The 16,460-nt window shown below is 33.7% G+C and overlaps 3 protein-coding genes across 3 annotated transcripts; 2 read left to right on the top strand and 1 right to left on the bottom strand.

Annotated features, from left to right (window-relative positions):
• Positions 1-1,643: 1,643 nt before the first annotated feature.
• LOC130724535 (protein trichome birefringence-like 21) lies at positions 1,644-4,857 on the top strand. The gene is made up of 2 exons (XM_057575781.1): positions 1,644-2,292; positions 3,869-4,857. Exons 1-2 carry the CDS (start codon positions 1,849-1,851, stop codon positions 4,640-4,642), a joined length of 1,218 nt encoding a protein of 405 aa, XP_057431764.1. The 5' UTR covers positions 1,644-1,848; the 3' UTR covers positions 4,643-4,857.
• A 1,890-nt stretch (positions 4,858-6,747) lies between these two features.
• Positions 6,748-8,451, top strand: LOC130726816 (cyclic dof factor 4-like). Its single transcript, XM_057578120.1, has 2 exons — positions 6,748-7,274; positions 7,970-8,451. Exons 1-2 carry the CDS (start codon positions 6,809-6,811, stop codon positions 8,005-8,007), a joined length of 504 nt encoding a protein of 167 aa, XP_057434103.1. The 5' UTR covers positions 6,748-6,808; the 3' UTR covers positions 8,008-8,451.
• Positions 8,452-11,856: 3,405 nt separating this feature from the next.
• Positions 11,857-13,019, bottom strand: LOC130724487 (olee1-like protein). Its single transcript, XM_057575717.1, has 2 exons — positions 12,781-13,019; positions 11,857-12,483 (listed from the first exon to the last, which is right to left on the bottom strand). The coding sequence occupies exons 1-2, from the start codon at positions 12,935-12,937 to the stop codon at positions 12,134-12,136; spliced, it is 507 nt and encodes a 168-aa protein (XP_057431700.1). The 5' UTR covers positions 12,938-13,019; the 3' UTR covers positions 11,857-12,133.
• Positions 13,020-16,460: the final 3,441 nt, after the last annotated feature.

Consider the following 16,460-nt stretch of genomic DNA (forward strand, 5'->3'; position numbering starts at 1 on the left):
ACAATAGCTCATCCTTGTGTAAACATATATTTAAGAACAATATATCATAATTTCATATAAGCATAACATGAATTCGCATACAAATAAAATTAACAGACAAGCAAATCAGAAATAGAAAACCCAAAGACAATAGAAATAGAGGATTGAAAGAAGATGGATTTAAATGTAAAGAGTTAGGATTTATTTCTAGAAGACTGAAGACCTCTTTGGAAAATGACTAATGAAACATGCGATCTAACCTTAGGTAGAATAATTTTGTCAAGTGTCAATCCTCATATTTATGCTTGGAGGATGAGAAGCGGATACTTGAATGTTGCACGACTATAATAGCAAAGAAGGATTCTAATTATTTTCACCACCGGTGAGAACGAAAATCGAAACTCCAATTTATGAAGGGGAAACCGTGTAGCTCCAATGAGATGAGTTGTTCTAAAAATCTTAATCTAGATACATTGAATTTCCCAACAATATTTAATCATTCAGTTTCAAAAAAAAAAAATGCTCCTCCTTTGGAGATGCAAAATGATATTTTTTATTCATCCATATTTTTAAAATTTGACGTTTAAAAGTAGTTGTTTTCTAAAAACTCTCCTTTAATTCCGCAATTTTTTTTACGTAATGAAAATAACTAAAATTTGAAATAATGCTGAAAATCTTTTAGGTTGCAATATGGTTGATTCTTTAGGTTGCAATATATGGTTCCAACCAATGTGCTTGATTTTTTAATTTTGAGATTTAGATATAGATGTTTTTAACGAAATTAAAAAAAGCTCCTCCTATGAAAATATTTTTTTGTTTTTCTATAGCATACAATCTTGAAATCATACTAACTAACGTAAATTTTAATTTTCAAAATCTAAAAGATAAAACCATGTGCTCAATTAATTGAATCTTTTTGATTTAATCATTTAATTGTTTTCATTTCCTAATTTGTTTTTTTATATTTTTTTGTATTTATTGTGTCATTAATATGGACCAATGAAAAATCATCAATATGGACCAATTAAAAACTTACATTTGGAAAATCATTGTAACAACCAATAGGAGGAAAACATGTGGCATTTAGGTTGCAATATGACCCACTTTGGTGGATGAGCCTTATATATTATTAAGATATATTTGTCAACTTCGAGTTTCAATAGAGTTCCTCCACCTGAATCTGATGCAGCGTCTCGAGACCATATGGATGCACGTGTGTTTTCTCTTCCTTGGTATCCCCTGTTCTTCTCACTTTTTTTTCCTTTTTTTCTACTTGTATTGAGTTGAAGTACCCCTTGTACTTCACTTCAATATATTTCATATGGCTTATAAAAAAAACCTACATGCGAGTAATTTTTTTAGTGCTTATTGATATAACATGTGTCTAAATTCAACTCATTTTTCCTTGAAGAACTGGGTTAGAAACTCTTATATATATCATGTCAAATAATCAATTCTCACAAAAAAAAATTCGTTATTTATTTATGATAAAATGAATCGTTATTTATTGTAACAAACAGTCAAACAGTACAAATAACACTCAAAATAATGTACTTTTAAGTTTTTTTTTTTACATTAAAGTTTATTCAATAAATGTTTAATACTTTTAAAAATAAAAAAAAGCTTCTCTTTAAAAAGCTATAGTCATTAATACATGCCTTAACTAACACAATAAATACCATTGTTATTCGTCAAACCAATCTAAAGCTTCAATTGTGGGAGTATATGAGTGGTTCCCTGATACGTTTCCCCTGTTCATCACAGTTGCTTCTGCTTTTTTTTGTTTTGTTTATTATAGTAACTTTGAGGGAACCACCACTCACCTGACACAAACAACCAAACCAACCCTCATTTTCATTTTTCACCGCCATGAAGTTTGAAGAAATCGAGCTTTTCAGATGCAAGCACGCTGTTCCCAGAACGGTTTACCTCTTACCAGTCACCGTGCTCCTCGCCGTGGTCCTCCTCACTCTGCTCAGAAACTGGAACCAATATTCATCTTCTGCAACCACTTTGGGAGCAACTGAAACAACAGAATATTGCAACCTTTTTTCTGGAGAATGGGTTCCTTACCCCAAAGATCCTTACTATGATAACAAGACATGTTCCTTCATATCGGAGAAGCAGAACTGCTTCATGCATGGAAGACCTGACAGAGATTTTCTCCATTGGAGATGGAAACCTGATGAGTGTGAGCTTCCTCTGTTTGATGCAACCCTGTTCTTGAAGCTTGTTCAGGGGAAATCCATGGTTTTTGTTGGTGACTCTGTTGGGAGAAATCAGATGGAATCATTGCTCTGCCTCTTGAGTTCTGTAAGTAATTTCATCCATAATCCATTGATTCCATTCCTTATTGCTTTGATTTTTTGGAATTGAAATTGAAATCTCTGTACCATAAACCTATCCCCAATCTCAGTTTGGGTCTGACATATTTTGTTTTCTGCATCACGATGATTATTCAATGAACAATTAATGTATATTTAATGGGTAATAATGACCTCTTTATTTGTTGGGAATTGAATTGTTTAGTTGATTAGTACTAGTACATTATATTTTTATTGAAAGAATAAAACAACAAGGAGATGATTCAATTCAATGTTAGTAGCTGAAAAGCAGTGGCCCCAGTGACCATTATCATTGACCTTTTCAAATTCACGTGATCAATAGGTAAAAAAACCCAGGACCTACCTTTCACAGTAACTATCTTTTGTTTTTAGTCCGGCAACCCATTGATAGTGTGTATACTGTATAGTGATACTAACGTTATGTGGGATGTACCAAAAAAACTAACGTTTTGTGGGCTGACAATTTGTTGTGCAAGTGCAACTATTTAACTTCATTACAAGCCCAGTTGAGTCCACATTATTTATCAAACATAATTTGGACATGCTGCTTGTATCAACTATCAAGTGACATTAGGATAGCCTAGTAACTACTTTTATTAATTTAAGAGAATTAGGTAAAAGTGACCTATATATAGGAATATATGTATTAAGTGTAGCATTAACTGCTCAAAAAGTATTAACATTCTCATTTCAACATTCTTTCATTGTACCATTAGTAATATGAGGAGTTTGGCAACATTCTCTTTAACACGGTCATTTCAACATTCTTTCATAGATTAACTGAAATTCTTGTAGGTTCCACTAAATTAGAAGTGTGACACATATTTTTAGAGGATGCTAAATGAATTTTAACTAATTTTGAAGAGAGTTTTGAAAAGATAGTGTTAAGAGAATGTTGCTTGCATTTTTGTTAATATTTTAGATGCTCTTGTCTGATTTTGTAAGATGAATACAACTTATAGTTTGTTTGGTTTGAGAAATTTTTTGGATGATTTCGGGAGGCAAATGGTCCCCATGTTGAGTTAGAGTTTCCTTTTGAAATGCTGCATTGGTTGGACTCCTTGTTTGGAGAATGTCATAGACTGTTGCATCTTGATGGTTTGAAGGCTGCATCCTCTCCTACTGGCCCCAATTTGTAACAAAAAAATAATTGATCTTATTTTTAAATACAAATCATCATTTTAAAAATTAGAGCTAAAATGAAAGTAAGGCTATATTGTTTTAAAAATTAGAAGAAGAAATGAAAATATGTCAAAACCAATAGAATATATATAACCTGAAAGAGTTTGTCTACCGGAGCATAACAAGATCTTGTATGTGGCAGGTTCGAACCCCCCCCCCCCGTTAATCCTCTTCTTTCGGCAGTGCAGCTTTCCCTTAAATTAGTGGTCTTAAAGTAATGTGGTTCATTCTCATTTTAGGCCTAATTATTTAGAACTTTAGAATGTCTCTTCTCCTTGACAGCCCCAACTTGTTTCTTGATACAACAATGAACTGTCCTATATTTACATTTAATTTGCTGCACTGCATATATACTCTTTCAGGTTGCTCGTCCTGAGGACATCACAGGCAGATACAGATCCAAAACCGACATATATTTCAAGTGGTGGTTCTACTCCGATTACAACTTCACACTCACATTACTATGGTCCCCATTTCTTGTCAAATCCACAAAAACATATGTCAACGACAGCTCTTTCTACACCTCTGAGAAACTCTATCTAGACGAGCCGGATGAAGCTTGGACCACTGAAATCGCGAAATACGACTTCGTGATTATCTCAGGTGGCCAATGGTTCTTCCGGCCACTGACATTCTACGAAAATGGCCAAGTCGTGGGGTGTCAAAAATGCAACAACTCCACAGAGCTCAACTACTACGGTTACCAGCACGCATACAGAACCGCACTGAGAACAATTGCGAATCTCAAAGGTTTCAAGGGGTTGGCGTTTCTTGTGACGCACTCTCCGAACCATTTTGAGAGTGGACATTGGAATACAGGTGGGAGCTGTAACAGGACACGGCCTTATACAAAAGAAGAGAAAGCTCAGGTTCATCCTTATGGCCTTGAGACTCTGCATCAGATTCAGGTGGAGGAGTTCGCGACGGCGGAAGAGGAAGCGAGGGAGAAGGGGTTGCGATTTGAGTTGATCGATTTAACGGAGGTGATGGTGATGAGGCCTGATGGGCATCCTGATAAATATGGGCACGCGATTGATAAAGATGTGAGCGTTAGGGACTGCGTTCACTGGTGTATGCCTGGGCCTGTTGATACTTTGAATGAGATTTTGCTCTATATGATCAGAACGGGAAGGTGATGACTGATGATAGATCTTCTGATTTTGATTTGGAATTGTATAATGGTGATTGAAAATTTGAAACTTTTTTTTATGAACTTATAGAGTTATTGAACTTGAAATACAGTTTATTTAAGGTCTATTATATAGTAGGCAAGTTAGAATTATCATGTAATTGAGTTATAAATTGTTTTTAATTTGAAAATTGGAGACAAGCTTTTACTTCATAAGAAAAATAGGGGATGAGTTTGAAGCAAGTTTGGTGTTCCTTTGTCCACATCATAAAAAACTAAAAAAAGAGTAATGAGTTTGAGCTGGGAATTAATAACATAAAGATTCCTTTAGCAAAGAAATGGCATAACAAAATATTAAAATTAAGTGCTTCGTACTAAAAGGGATCCAGATCTACACCCCAAAATTTAATTTGGAGGTAAAGGAAGCAAAATATCCATTGGAACCTGGAAAGTTGTCTTTGAAACGAAAAGTAATATCAAATGCAACTAATTAAGAGCATGCAGCTTTGACAATTAATATACTGAAACTCAATTTTCCTCTTTTAGGTTAAACAGATAAGCTGATACTCAGAGTGGGCACTTCCTTTTGGACCTTATCGCATATATACATTTGGCTATATTTACTAAAGAGAATATATATTGCATCATGGCACTAAGCCATTGACATCACAAAGCAAACTTAATACACTATACATGCCTTTAATCTTGTTCTTGTATTATTTTAGGGAAATTAATCAGAAAGATAAAAAAAATACTTTTTTATGGTCAGGCATATATACTTACACTTTTGACAATGTGGTATCGAATCTGGATGGAGGAGGCACCGGCCGAGTTCATTCTCTTATTGGCGCTGATGTATTGGCTTCTACGCTTATGTTTCTTGATTAATTTTTTTTAATGGAATAAAATAGAAGAATTTTTTTTTATTGTAGAATAGAAGAATTTCACTAGAACAAGCTACTTTAATTTATTTCATACATATAAATATTAATTTTAATTGAGTAAGTACATGCATTCCCTTTCCACTAACTTTTGACACTTTGCAAGCGACCTATCTGGATTGGGCCCATGTTGTGGACAATTTTGCACTGCGTGACGATGACGTAGACTAAGTCTGTGATGGGCACAAAAATGAAAACAAATTCATATCTATAAGTTTTCAACTGAATAGTTCCCTCAATCGCTTTCCACTTTTCTCATTTCCGATCCATATTTTCCTTGGTTTTGACAAGGCACTTTATGCTCCACCTACATCTGGTTTTTGGCGTGTCCCATATCCCACATGTATTTTATGCTATGGTTTATGATTGCAGTAACTAATAAGCACTTTTCGCTTACAGATCATTTGGTTATAAGTAAGTGATACATGTTTAATTATTTTCTCATTCGAGTTGTATATATGATAAAAAAATCACTAGGAAAACTAACATTGTACATTGAGGGCTCAAATAGAGTTACATCTCATGTAATTATGAGAAGAGAGACACCTGCATCGGATATGGGGCAGGGAGTATCATCTGCTCTCATCCACATATCTCTTCCTTTTCCGTTTCATCGATCCTTAGGATAAGATAACGCAACATCAAATTTAACATCAATATAATGAACTTTAAATATTATTATATAAAATTTATCACATAATATATACAGTCTACAAAATAAGAAATTTAAAATGTAAAGTTCAATATTCAACTGATAAAAAATGTGAAATTTAACATTGAAAATATTCTATAGAATTCAACTAATCCAAACGTGAAGTCTTCATTATAACAATTCAATATTTGTAAAAATATTATCATATTTGTCACTTATATATACTTAACAGAGACTCTACAGGCATGAATGATGATCTCATCATCAGCACCTAAATCTTTATCCAAGAATTATCGCTCATCATGCTCACATAATATTTTTTCCCTAAGGTCGAAGTCTCAAACAAGACATAATCACCGGATAGATGATCTTCATTTTCTTGCGGAAGTTGTCATGCATATATAAATACTTATTTTAGGTAAAAAAACAACTTAACTTTATCACCCTAGGTAATGCATATATTTTTTTTTAAAGAAAGGTAATGCATATATATAAACCCACTTGTATAGTATTTCCTCCTAAACGCCAACCAAAACCTTCCTTATTAAGAATAATCCTTCTCTCTCTCTCTCTCTTAGAAATGGCCGAAGTGGAAAGAAGCCAAGAGAGTGAGGGGATTAAGCTGTTTGGTGCAATGATTACTTTGCATGATAGGAAAGTAATTAACGAGGGAGAAAAAGGAAGCGAAGAAGATGAAGATGAGACGGTGGAGAAGAAGTCAGAGAAGATGATAGAGTGTCCAAGATGCAATAGCACGGAGACCAAATTCTGTTACTTCAACAACTACAACGTTAATCAGCCAAGGCATTTCTGCAAGAGCTGCAAGAGGTACTGGACCGCTGGTGGGGCCCTTCGAAACGTTCCGGTTGGAGCTGGCCGGCGGAAGGCCAAGTCGCCGCCGCCATGCCATGGAGCCGATGGACTCATGGAGGGTAATTCCGATGATGACCAGTTTGGGTTGGTTTTGGATAAATGGCACGTTGCCAAGGCGTCTCAGAGTGATTTCCGGCATGCTTTTCCGGCCAAGCGGCGGAGGACAAACCCAGGTGAGGATCCTTTTTTCAATGATTCTCATACCACTAGCTCCTTCCATATATCTAAGATCTGAATCACTTATTCTATATCCATCTTTCTAGAAAATCTTGAATCTTAATTAAACCACTAGCTCCAACTCTATGTGCGAACCATAAGGATTTTTAGACCACTTGATATAAAATCAATTAGATTAGCTTTCTCATCTCGATCATAATCCATCTTTAATTTTATTTTTTTAGACCATAGTTTTTCTTACATTTTTCTGTTTTGCTTTATGCCAGATTTGAATCCAAGATTTGTTCGTATTTACTATTTAGAAATATTTCAATCCAACAAGTCACTAGGGTACCACCTAAATCTTATTTTCACTAATTAATTAGTTGTTCTTTCTATTACTTTTATATTTCTACCATATCACCTACACCCTCATCACATCTCTCACTTTTTTTTATCTTTAGCCTGAGATACTTTTCTAACTTAACAGACTAGCTTGTCTAAAAATATTCAGGAGAAATAGCAAATTTTGTCTAAGTTACACTTAAAATAAGAACAAGTAGCAACTAAAACTATTAATTGCGCGCGTGCTGAACAATCAATTATTGGAATTTTATTCCTGGAATTGAGTTTGGCATGGTGTTAAAAATACCTCAACTAAAATAATATATATATATATATATATATATATTAATTTTGTTTGTTTCTACAGCTCAACGTACGTCAAGATCAATGAACCCCTTATTATGATGAGAAAGCTTCAACAGCAACAGAATAAAACATACCTGATCGATGTATAAAGATGTTAATTTTTTATAGGCGATGTATAAAGATGTGAATACCCAAAAAAAAATGGCGCAGCAAAGCAACTTATGATGTTCAATTCAACTATGAGGAGACGTGACAATTTTGCTTATTTCTTGGCTTCTACAGCTTTTAAGGGCATATGACTGAATTGCCCATAATTTATTCAAATTCAAGTGAATTACTCATTAGCTGTGATGACATGATTGTGCACATATATGAAAGCCATACCAATTGATTTAGGGATATAGATGAAATGGTCAATGCACAAAGAGAGGTAAGATATTGTAAAAGTACACTTCCAAAACTAAAGACTCGATGATTAGTGCAGCAAATTGTAATTTAAGCGTTTAATTCTTATTCCCTTTCTCTTTCATTTGCTTTAACAAATTTTGGCTACAAGTTTGAGATTAATGTGAACAGATTATAATCTCAATTGATGAAAGTTCGTTCAGACTGAATCTTAAAATAAGTTTTACAATTCATTTCAATTGAAGAGTACCTAAATGTATTCAATTATTCAAACATAATTTAATAAGAATTTTTTATTTTTTAGACAAGACCGTGTGGCTCATGCGGCCGGCAAATAATTTAATTCTTTATACCAAATCAACATTAAATAATTTTGTACTGAGTGGAAGAATAACGGAGATTCCAATTTTATACCATGCTCTAAAAATGATAGAGTAGTGGTTGGATTTTTTAATAAGAAAATAGCATTTAAAAAAAAAAACATACTTATATATCGATTTCTTATATTTAATTATATTTTACATTGCGTTTAGTTCCTTTTGGTTTGTTCTTACCTACTTACGAAAGAAGCATATTCTTACTTTAATTATACTTATTCAATTCAATAACGTGTATATGATTTGAGCATGAGGAGATATCAATGTATTTTATGATCTAGAGACGTCTTATATGAGAATGATGAGAATAAATTGTGACGGTTAAATATAACAATAAATAGTTACGATTAAAAGATAATAAATGATCATATTATCACTTAAAAATGTCGTGTGACTTTTTAATTCATTATTTAATGTTTTTATCATGAACATATTTATTGTTAGATCTAACGGTAACGATTTATACTCATCATTCTCATATAGGAAGTCTTTTCTCATAAGGAGACCAACTATCTATCTGTTTGCAAGAGTTTATTGACGTTTATAAGTTTTTTTGATTTAATTATTGTTGATGGCATATATTGGTAGGCTATTTGTATATTCCAAATAAATTAGCTTGCGTGCACGCTCTAATTATTTGGAACTTATGGTGTGAATGATGTAAAAACTTATGACCTCATGCAAACTTTTCAAGCCTCTCACCACTAATCCGTTTCTAAGAGCATCTCCAATACTAGGTTTTTAGTTCTTATTTCTTAGCACTATACATGTGGGCCCGTACTGCCACATGTGTTTAACCAACTCTTTGCAGATTTTGCTCCAACCATGAGTTATTAGTTTTTAGCACTATTCATCTGGTCCAACATACCATTATAATAGTAATATTTGTTATTTTCATATAATTTTGATTTAAATTTAAATGTCAATTCAATACTTAAATTAAATGAGCTGATGAATGAAAGAGAAAAAAGTTAATTTTTTATGCTAAAAACTCAAAAAGTAAAATTTCTTATATAAGAACCAGCTCTTATTTTTAAGAACTAAGATCTTCACGTCAACCCTCTCCAATAGTTAAGAACTCTCAGAAATAAAAACTAAGAAGCTTACATTAAAGATACTCTAATGATTTTTCTAATTGAATAAGAGACTATCTCATACCATCTCCTTTTCCTTTTGTCTTACAAAATCATCCCCTAAAATCAATAAACTATAATATATTCTACGATTTATTTATTTATTCGGATAGATAAATTTATTTCCTAGATGATCTCCTAAATTGTGGGAAACCTTAATATTCAAATTTAATATGCTTTATTCAATAAAACTAATATATTATGATTTTACATACAAAGTTGCAAAATGTCTCATTATTAAACTTGACAAAACTAGCCTAATCACAACTTGATGGTACAAAATTTCTCAAGTCCATGGTTCAAATCCTACTAGTAAGGTTTTTTTTTTTTGGTCAATAATGTTTGGAATTAAAACCCAAAGGATTGCCAAACGGCACTTACAACATGTGAGATTAAATCTCAGGGAATGCTATTAGCAATGTACAAAAACATAAGACCATGAAAATCAAACATGCACACTCAGCATAAGTCATGAAAGGTTTGTGTGTTTTTTTTTATAACGGCAAAAAGAAACACTTGAGAAACACAACTTCTGACAATGGCAATGTCAAGCCCATGTCGTGGAACAAACCAATATACAATTTTGGGCCAAGCCCATATATTCATTGTTCAAGTTTGTTTTTGGCTTTTGCCTTTGCAATATGACATATGGAACTGTTGAACAAAAACAAAGATGCAAAAGATGCATTTTGTCCACGAAATATAATACTATGCAAAAGATGCACCATTTAGTAAACAAAATATATATGGAGAATTTATTTAAAGAAAAATTAAAATTAAAATTAAAATAAGAATCAAATGAAGAAATCGTGATAAGTCGAGAGATAAAAGAATGTCTTTGAATAATTTTTTAATAGTCTTGACAACAAAAATGAACATTTTGTCCTCAAGTGGTTTTTTTTTTACATTTATAGTTATACATTTTAAACATATTTACTAATAATATAACTTTTTTTTCTACCAAATTGTTATAAATCTCAGTTCGCCACTCTTAATGAATGGTGAGGGGTGATACCACTTGTTTATTTTTACTTTAATTTTTTTTTTTTGCGATGGAAAACCCGTCACAAAATTCTAGTACAAAATATTCTGTCCGAAAATATTTGCGACAGAAGTATAATGCGTCATAAAGTCCTTGTGAATTATAGAAACTGAATTAGCTACAGAACTTTGAGAGGGAACATAGCCGTCGCAAATGAATGGGCGGTGGAAACCTGTTAGGACGAAGTTTTTCGTCGCAAAATAAGAAAGTCACTGTATTTTGCATTTCTTGCTCAAGGTTTTTGTGACGAAAATTTTCGTCGCAAAAAAATAATGTACACCAATTTGATAATTAAAAAGACACTACATTGGTAAATATGTTTACAAAATATACTGTAAAAAAGCCCTGTGAATATGTTACTACATTTTACCTTTTTAAAATCATTTTCATTTTCTTTATATTTTTATCTCTCTCATTTTTTCCTATCATATCACTAATATTCTTATCCTTCATTTCTCCATCTTTTCTTATCATATCAGTAATCTTAAATGCCCTAACTAAGATTAGTGAACTTTCTTGCCAAGGGGGCCTCTTTTTTTTTTTGTTTGGATAGAGGAGGCTCCGCCAGTTCTTGATGCTTTTGTTTGTTCCAATGTTTTGGCGTCTATGCCAGCTTGATTTAATATAATCGGTTAAAAAAAATTACTAATCTAATCTTTCAGTGCTCCATCTTTTCTTTATATCTTTATTAGGTGAAAGTATTTTAAGAGTGTGAATCAAACTATATTTTTAACAAAAAAAAAAAAATTTATGGTGAGGAAATGGTGTCCCGTTCAAGGCGGAAAAACCTGTATGTTAGAGTCAAACTTACTTTTTTGTTATTGCTTTGAAAGCCTTACAGAATATGTACATTCATTAGAATTCAAGTTAAATATAATTATACCTCAAAAGTTAACTTAGAAGTGAAAATTGTTTATTGATGCTTGATTTCTCAACAATATGTTGTTCAATAAGTTATCAGTTTGAGAAGATAATAGTGAAGATCACTACATAATCCTTTAACTATTATCCTTTTATCATTTTGACTAGATGAAATAAAAAGTGATTACATGATGCAATGATGCAGAAACAGGCCAATAGAAGCTCCACCAACTAAAAAATGAGAGAGTACAGAACTAGCCAAAGGATGAAGAACCTTTGACACATTGAATGTGCTAGGAAAAGCTAAACAAACTCCCCCTAAGTTAGAGAAGCTTATGTTATTAATTCTCACATATCTTGATCCTAATTAAATAGCTAATATTAATAATAATGAGGATTAGCCCTTCTTAATCATCAAAGGTTCCATCTTCCTTTATTCCAAGCTCCTTGAGAACATCAGCGCAACCAGGAAGACGCTCTTTCTTAAGGAAACCAAGAGGGTTGGCGGCGCGAACAGGGGACACAATGCCGTTGTTCTTTGTGATGCTGATCTTCGCCGCCTGCTCCAGGTGAGAATCGCTGTCAATCTCCGAGCAATCACTCCTTGGACTCTTCACCAACACAACCTGGCACAGCTCCTCCTCATGGTCTCCGTCTACCTCCACTTTGTAAGACCCCTTTGCATCCGTCACTACCTCCTTTGTGAATGTCACGCTCCCGTTCCCTTCTTCTTTGCACTCCACGCGTACAGTTGCACCTATAAAAACATGCATGTTTGGTTTCAATTTTGGTCAATATACACACGTATCCATCTTTTCAAAAAAACTATTTATTCGTTGCTTCAATTTGATGTGATCCTTATGAGATATGGATTCACTTGTAATTTCCAAACTCGCACTAATCGATGATTGATCTAGTGCACGTTTGGAAATCGATTCATAATTTGATTCAAATGGTGTAATTAATTATGAGGAGAAACTTATTGATTGCGAGTAAAAAAAAAAAATGATCCAAAGCAGAGGTGTTTGTGAAACTGAGTGAAAGGAAAATGTACCTTCAAGGAACTCGGACAATTTGGTGATGAATTGGGTGCGGCATGTGTCACAGTAAACCACTCCCTCAACAAAGAAGCGATCATCGTCGGAGTAGACAGAGCCTAAGACGGATAAGAAGCAAAGGGCAGAGGCAAGAAAGATAATAGACTTTGACATTGTGAATGTGTTGTTTGTTGGTTTGGATAGGAAAATTTGATTCAGGGGAGGATAGATGATAGACTGTGTGCAATGAAGAGATGAATGTGTTTTTTATACATAAATGGGTCAAAGTGATTTCGCATTGTCTATTTGTTCTGTGAGGTTGTAATTTCTCCCTTTATTTGTTAATGGTTGATATTGTTGTTTTGACCCGTTTTTTACTCTCATTTCATCTCTGCTTAACCTATTTATATACAGGGCCTCAATGCCGTTCTTAATTAATACTCTTGGGCTCGTTTGAGATTGCAATGTTAGTAGCCAATCAGAACCAGAAATTTTGAGATGTATTATTAGTAATGAAGACCAGCTAATTAGGAAAATGATGCCTCATTTCAACTAACAACAACGAACATTCACAGCCTCAGAGCTGTATTGACTCATAACTTCTAGTTACTGATTCTTTTTGCTCAACCCCATAGACTGGCAAGTGGCAAGTAAGGTGGAGCAATAAACATTCCAAATTACATACCTTTTAGGATCGGATTATAGTATTATACGGTATTTTCCAAATATATTTCACAATAACACTGCCAAAGTTGGACAAATGATTTGGAGGATCTCATTTAAATTGGACAATGATGTTATTTATAACAAAATTACATTATTTTGTAAATTATAATAAATGGAAAAGAAACATACATGCATTAGGCCCACTAGACTAGCCAATTTAACCACGAGACATCGAGTGGTGGATAGATGGTGTGGTGGGCCGGTGGTTGCTCACTTTTTCATTAATCAAGAAGTCAGGAGTTCAATGAGTTTGATATTTGGCGTCTATGAGAATGGAGCTACACAACGAATGAATTAGTCATTGCGGTCAAACCGTTAGTAAAGTCACTAGTCATACTGTCAAGTAAACCGCTTTTTCGATGGAAATGACCGTCGATAATTTCGTACTGGTTTCATTAAAGCAACCGCCTAACTTACCGATGGTTTAAGTCGTCGATAAATCCATCCTTTTATAAGTAACTAAGGTTTATACTTTATACTGACGACTTCGGTTGTCGAAAATACACCAACTGTTAAAATTGAGTTATGATATATACATACCTCTCCACTTCTTTTCCACCTCCATTTTATTTATTTCTCTCTTCTTTATCAATCAAATCACATATCACATCTTTACTTTCTCTCTCCTTTCTTCCTATCTCTCTCTTCTTCCACCTCTTCACACCTCAAAAATGAGGTGTGAAGATATAATTATCCATTAAAATTTGTCGAAAAATTACTAACAACTTTTAGAAACCATCGGTAATAATTACTAACGAGGTAAATACTGATAAATGTTTACTGTTGGAAATTTTTGGTCGTCGATAATTAACGTTTTTCTTTTAGTATTTGTAGTGCTGAAGCAATAACAACACCATTATTGCGGTCAGTTCCTAGTGCGAGTCTTCGTCCTCTACGAAGAAGACTCACGTGCTTTACATTTTCCTCAGGATAAGTCTCGACGACCATCAAAAGGATAACTTGATGACATCTGTTTATAAAATCATGTAATTTAAATATTAAATAATATGGTCATCATAATAGTATGCTCACCCCAGGGCCGGTACAGACATTTTGGGGTCTAAGGCAAAAATTTTAAAGGGCCTTTTTTTTTAACAAGAATTTTAAAGAGAACTACAGAAGGAAACAATAGAACCTCGAAACGTGATAGAGATGAAAGGCGCGTGTGTAGTTTGTAAGCTTTTAGAATTTAGAAGATCAATTAATTCCAAGACCTTAAAATTCAAGAGAATCGAGATGAAGAGAATTTTTTTTAAACTAGGAGGAGCAGGAACCTAAACGTCTGTAGTCTAAACTAGGGAGAGAGTGAAAGATTGAGAGAGAATGGGAATAAAAGGAATTTATATTTTAGGATAAATAAATATTTTAAATTATATTAATGATGATATTGAATAGTTTTAAAAGAGATGATATTGATATAACTTATTTTAAAAATGAATATTATGTAACTTCCCTTTGTACCTGGCTAATTTTAGGGAAGATGAATGATTTTTATTTATTTTATTTTAATCAACTATGAGTCTTTATTTCTAGAAGGTATTTCTAATAAATCCTATATATTGTATATCAATCAAGCATTCAATTATATTTGCAATTTCCAACGTGACAACATTGTAGTTAATAATTATTTCTGTTTTTTTCTTTCAATCCAACACCTAAGCTCACTGTTTGGCCGTTTCATTTATAACTAAAACAAAATTTGGGTCTAACTTTTTTTTTGTTTTGTTGGGGGCCTTAGGCAGCTGCCTTTTTGGCCTAAAGGCCCCCACGGCCCTGGCTCACCCGTATCGAAAACGAATAAAAAGCACTCTAATTGCAAAACTGTCAAATAAAAAAAAACTATGTTTTAAAATGAAAATAGCAAAAAAAAAAATAAAAAAATAAAGAAACTAGCTTTCAAAGTTGACCGGAACTGAAGAAGATATGAAAATAACGTAAATTTCGATGTTATATATAGTGTATAAACGACTCTGACTATCGGTAAATTACCGACGATTTTGGCCATGCATACTTATTACCAATTGTTTAAGCTGTTAGAACATTACCAACGACATGAATGTATGGAAATTTTATAACCTACCACCGATTTTAGTAATTAAAGCGCGCAACTTACTGCTGACTATTTCTGTCAATAAATTATCACGAACATTTTTTTATAGTAAAGTTGACCATCAAGTTACCGACGAGTCCAAATCCTCTGTCTCAATTCTCTGTCCCAAACTCTGTCCCACCAGTAAGAAATTGACAACTCAATTAAAAATTCCAACACATCACTCTTTTCATTTGACGGGGTTAAGAAGACGTTTGTTCAACTTCATCTTCTTTTTCTCAATTTCCCCTTTCTCGCCTCTCTCCTCCTCCCCCACACTTTCTCTCTCCACGCATCACCTCCCTCCGTAGTTGTCGGCAGCCGCCGCTGCGGCTCCTTGAGTTCGAGAGGGTGCTCTATCATGGCGTCGCTCATGCAGTTCTTGGGGCTCTAGAATCATCCTCTGCTAACGTTGTTCGCGTCGACGGACGAGGCGGTGGTGAGCCTCAAGATCCTCAACGGCGGTGATTATTGGCGTAACCAACTTGATCCGTGCTTTAGAAATTTCTTCGACGGTTGCCTTCTAGTGTCCGGAGAAGGAATGGGTCAGCAAACACTTCTAGGGAGGTAACCAAACGATGCAGAGAACAACAAATAATTGAAATCAAGTATTGTGCTGGTTACCTCCTTTGCCCTCCATCTAGCTTCGTTTTTCATCTGCATCAATTTCTATATCTTGCTGTCATCGCACTTAGTTGAGGGACGGGAAGTATTAAAACCAAGATTTGGGGGAATTTCGGAAAATTAGGGTTTGAAAAATTACCAATAACTAATGATATAAAATCAAATTTAATTCTCAAATTCAACAGCAACATGGAACCAAGAAAACAAGTCTCAAAATCATCAACAATTAATAAATATTTCAATGTTTCTTCTCTCATG

Source organism: Lotus japonicus, chromosome 6, assembly GCF_012489685.1.
Source record: "Lotus japonicus ecotype B-129 chromosome 6, LjGifu_v1.2".
In the NCBI taxonomy this organism is placed as follows: Eukaryota; Viridiplantae; Streptophyta; class Magnoliopsida; order Fabales; family Fabaceae; genus Lotus; species Lotus japonicus.

What these genes read in the sequence shown, in the direction of transcription:
- LOC130724535 (XM_057575781.1), top strand. Translation starts at nt 1,849, where the DNA reads ATGAAGTTTGAAGAAATCGAGCTTTTCAGATGCAAGCACGCTGTTCCC. An exon ending in TGCTCTGCCTCTTGAGTTCT is followed by an intron (nt 2,293 to 3,868) that starts GTAAGTAATTTC and finishes ATACTCTTTCAG; the next exon opens with GTTGCTCGTCCTGAGGACAT.
- LOC130726816 (XM_057578120.1), top strand. Translation starts at nt 6,809, where the DNA reads ATGGCCGAAGTGGAAAGAAGCCAAGAGAGTGAGGGGATTAAGCTGTTT. An exon ending in GCGGCGGAGGACAAACCCAG is followed by an intron (nt 7,275 to 7,969) that starts GTGAGGATCCTT and finishes TTGTTTCTACAG; the next exon opens with CTCAACGTACGTCAAGATCA.
- LOC130724487 (XM_057575717.1), bottom strand. Translation starts at nt 12,937, where the DNA reads ATGTCAAAGTCTATTATCTTTCTTGCCTCTGCCCTTTGCTTCTTATCC. An exon ending in ATTGTCCGAGTTCCTTGAAG is followed by an intron (nt 12,484 to 12,780) that starts GTACATTTTCCT and finishes ATGTTTTTATAG; the next exon opens with GTGCAACTGTACGCGTGGAG.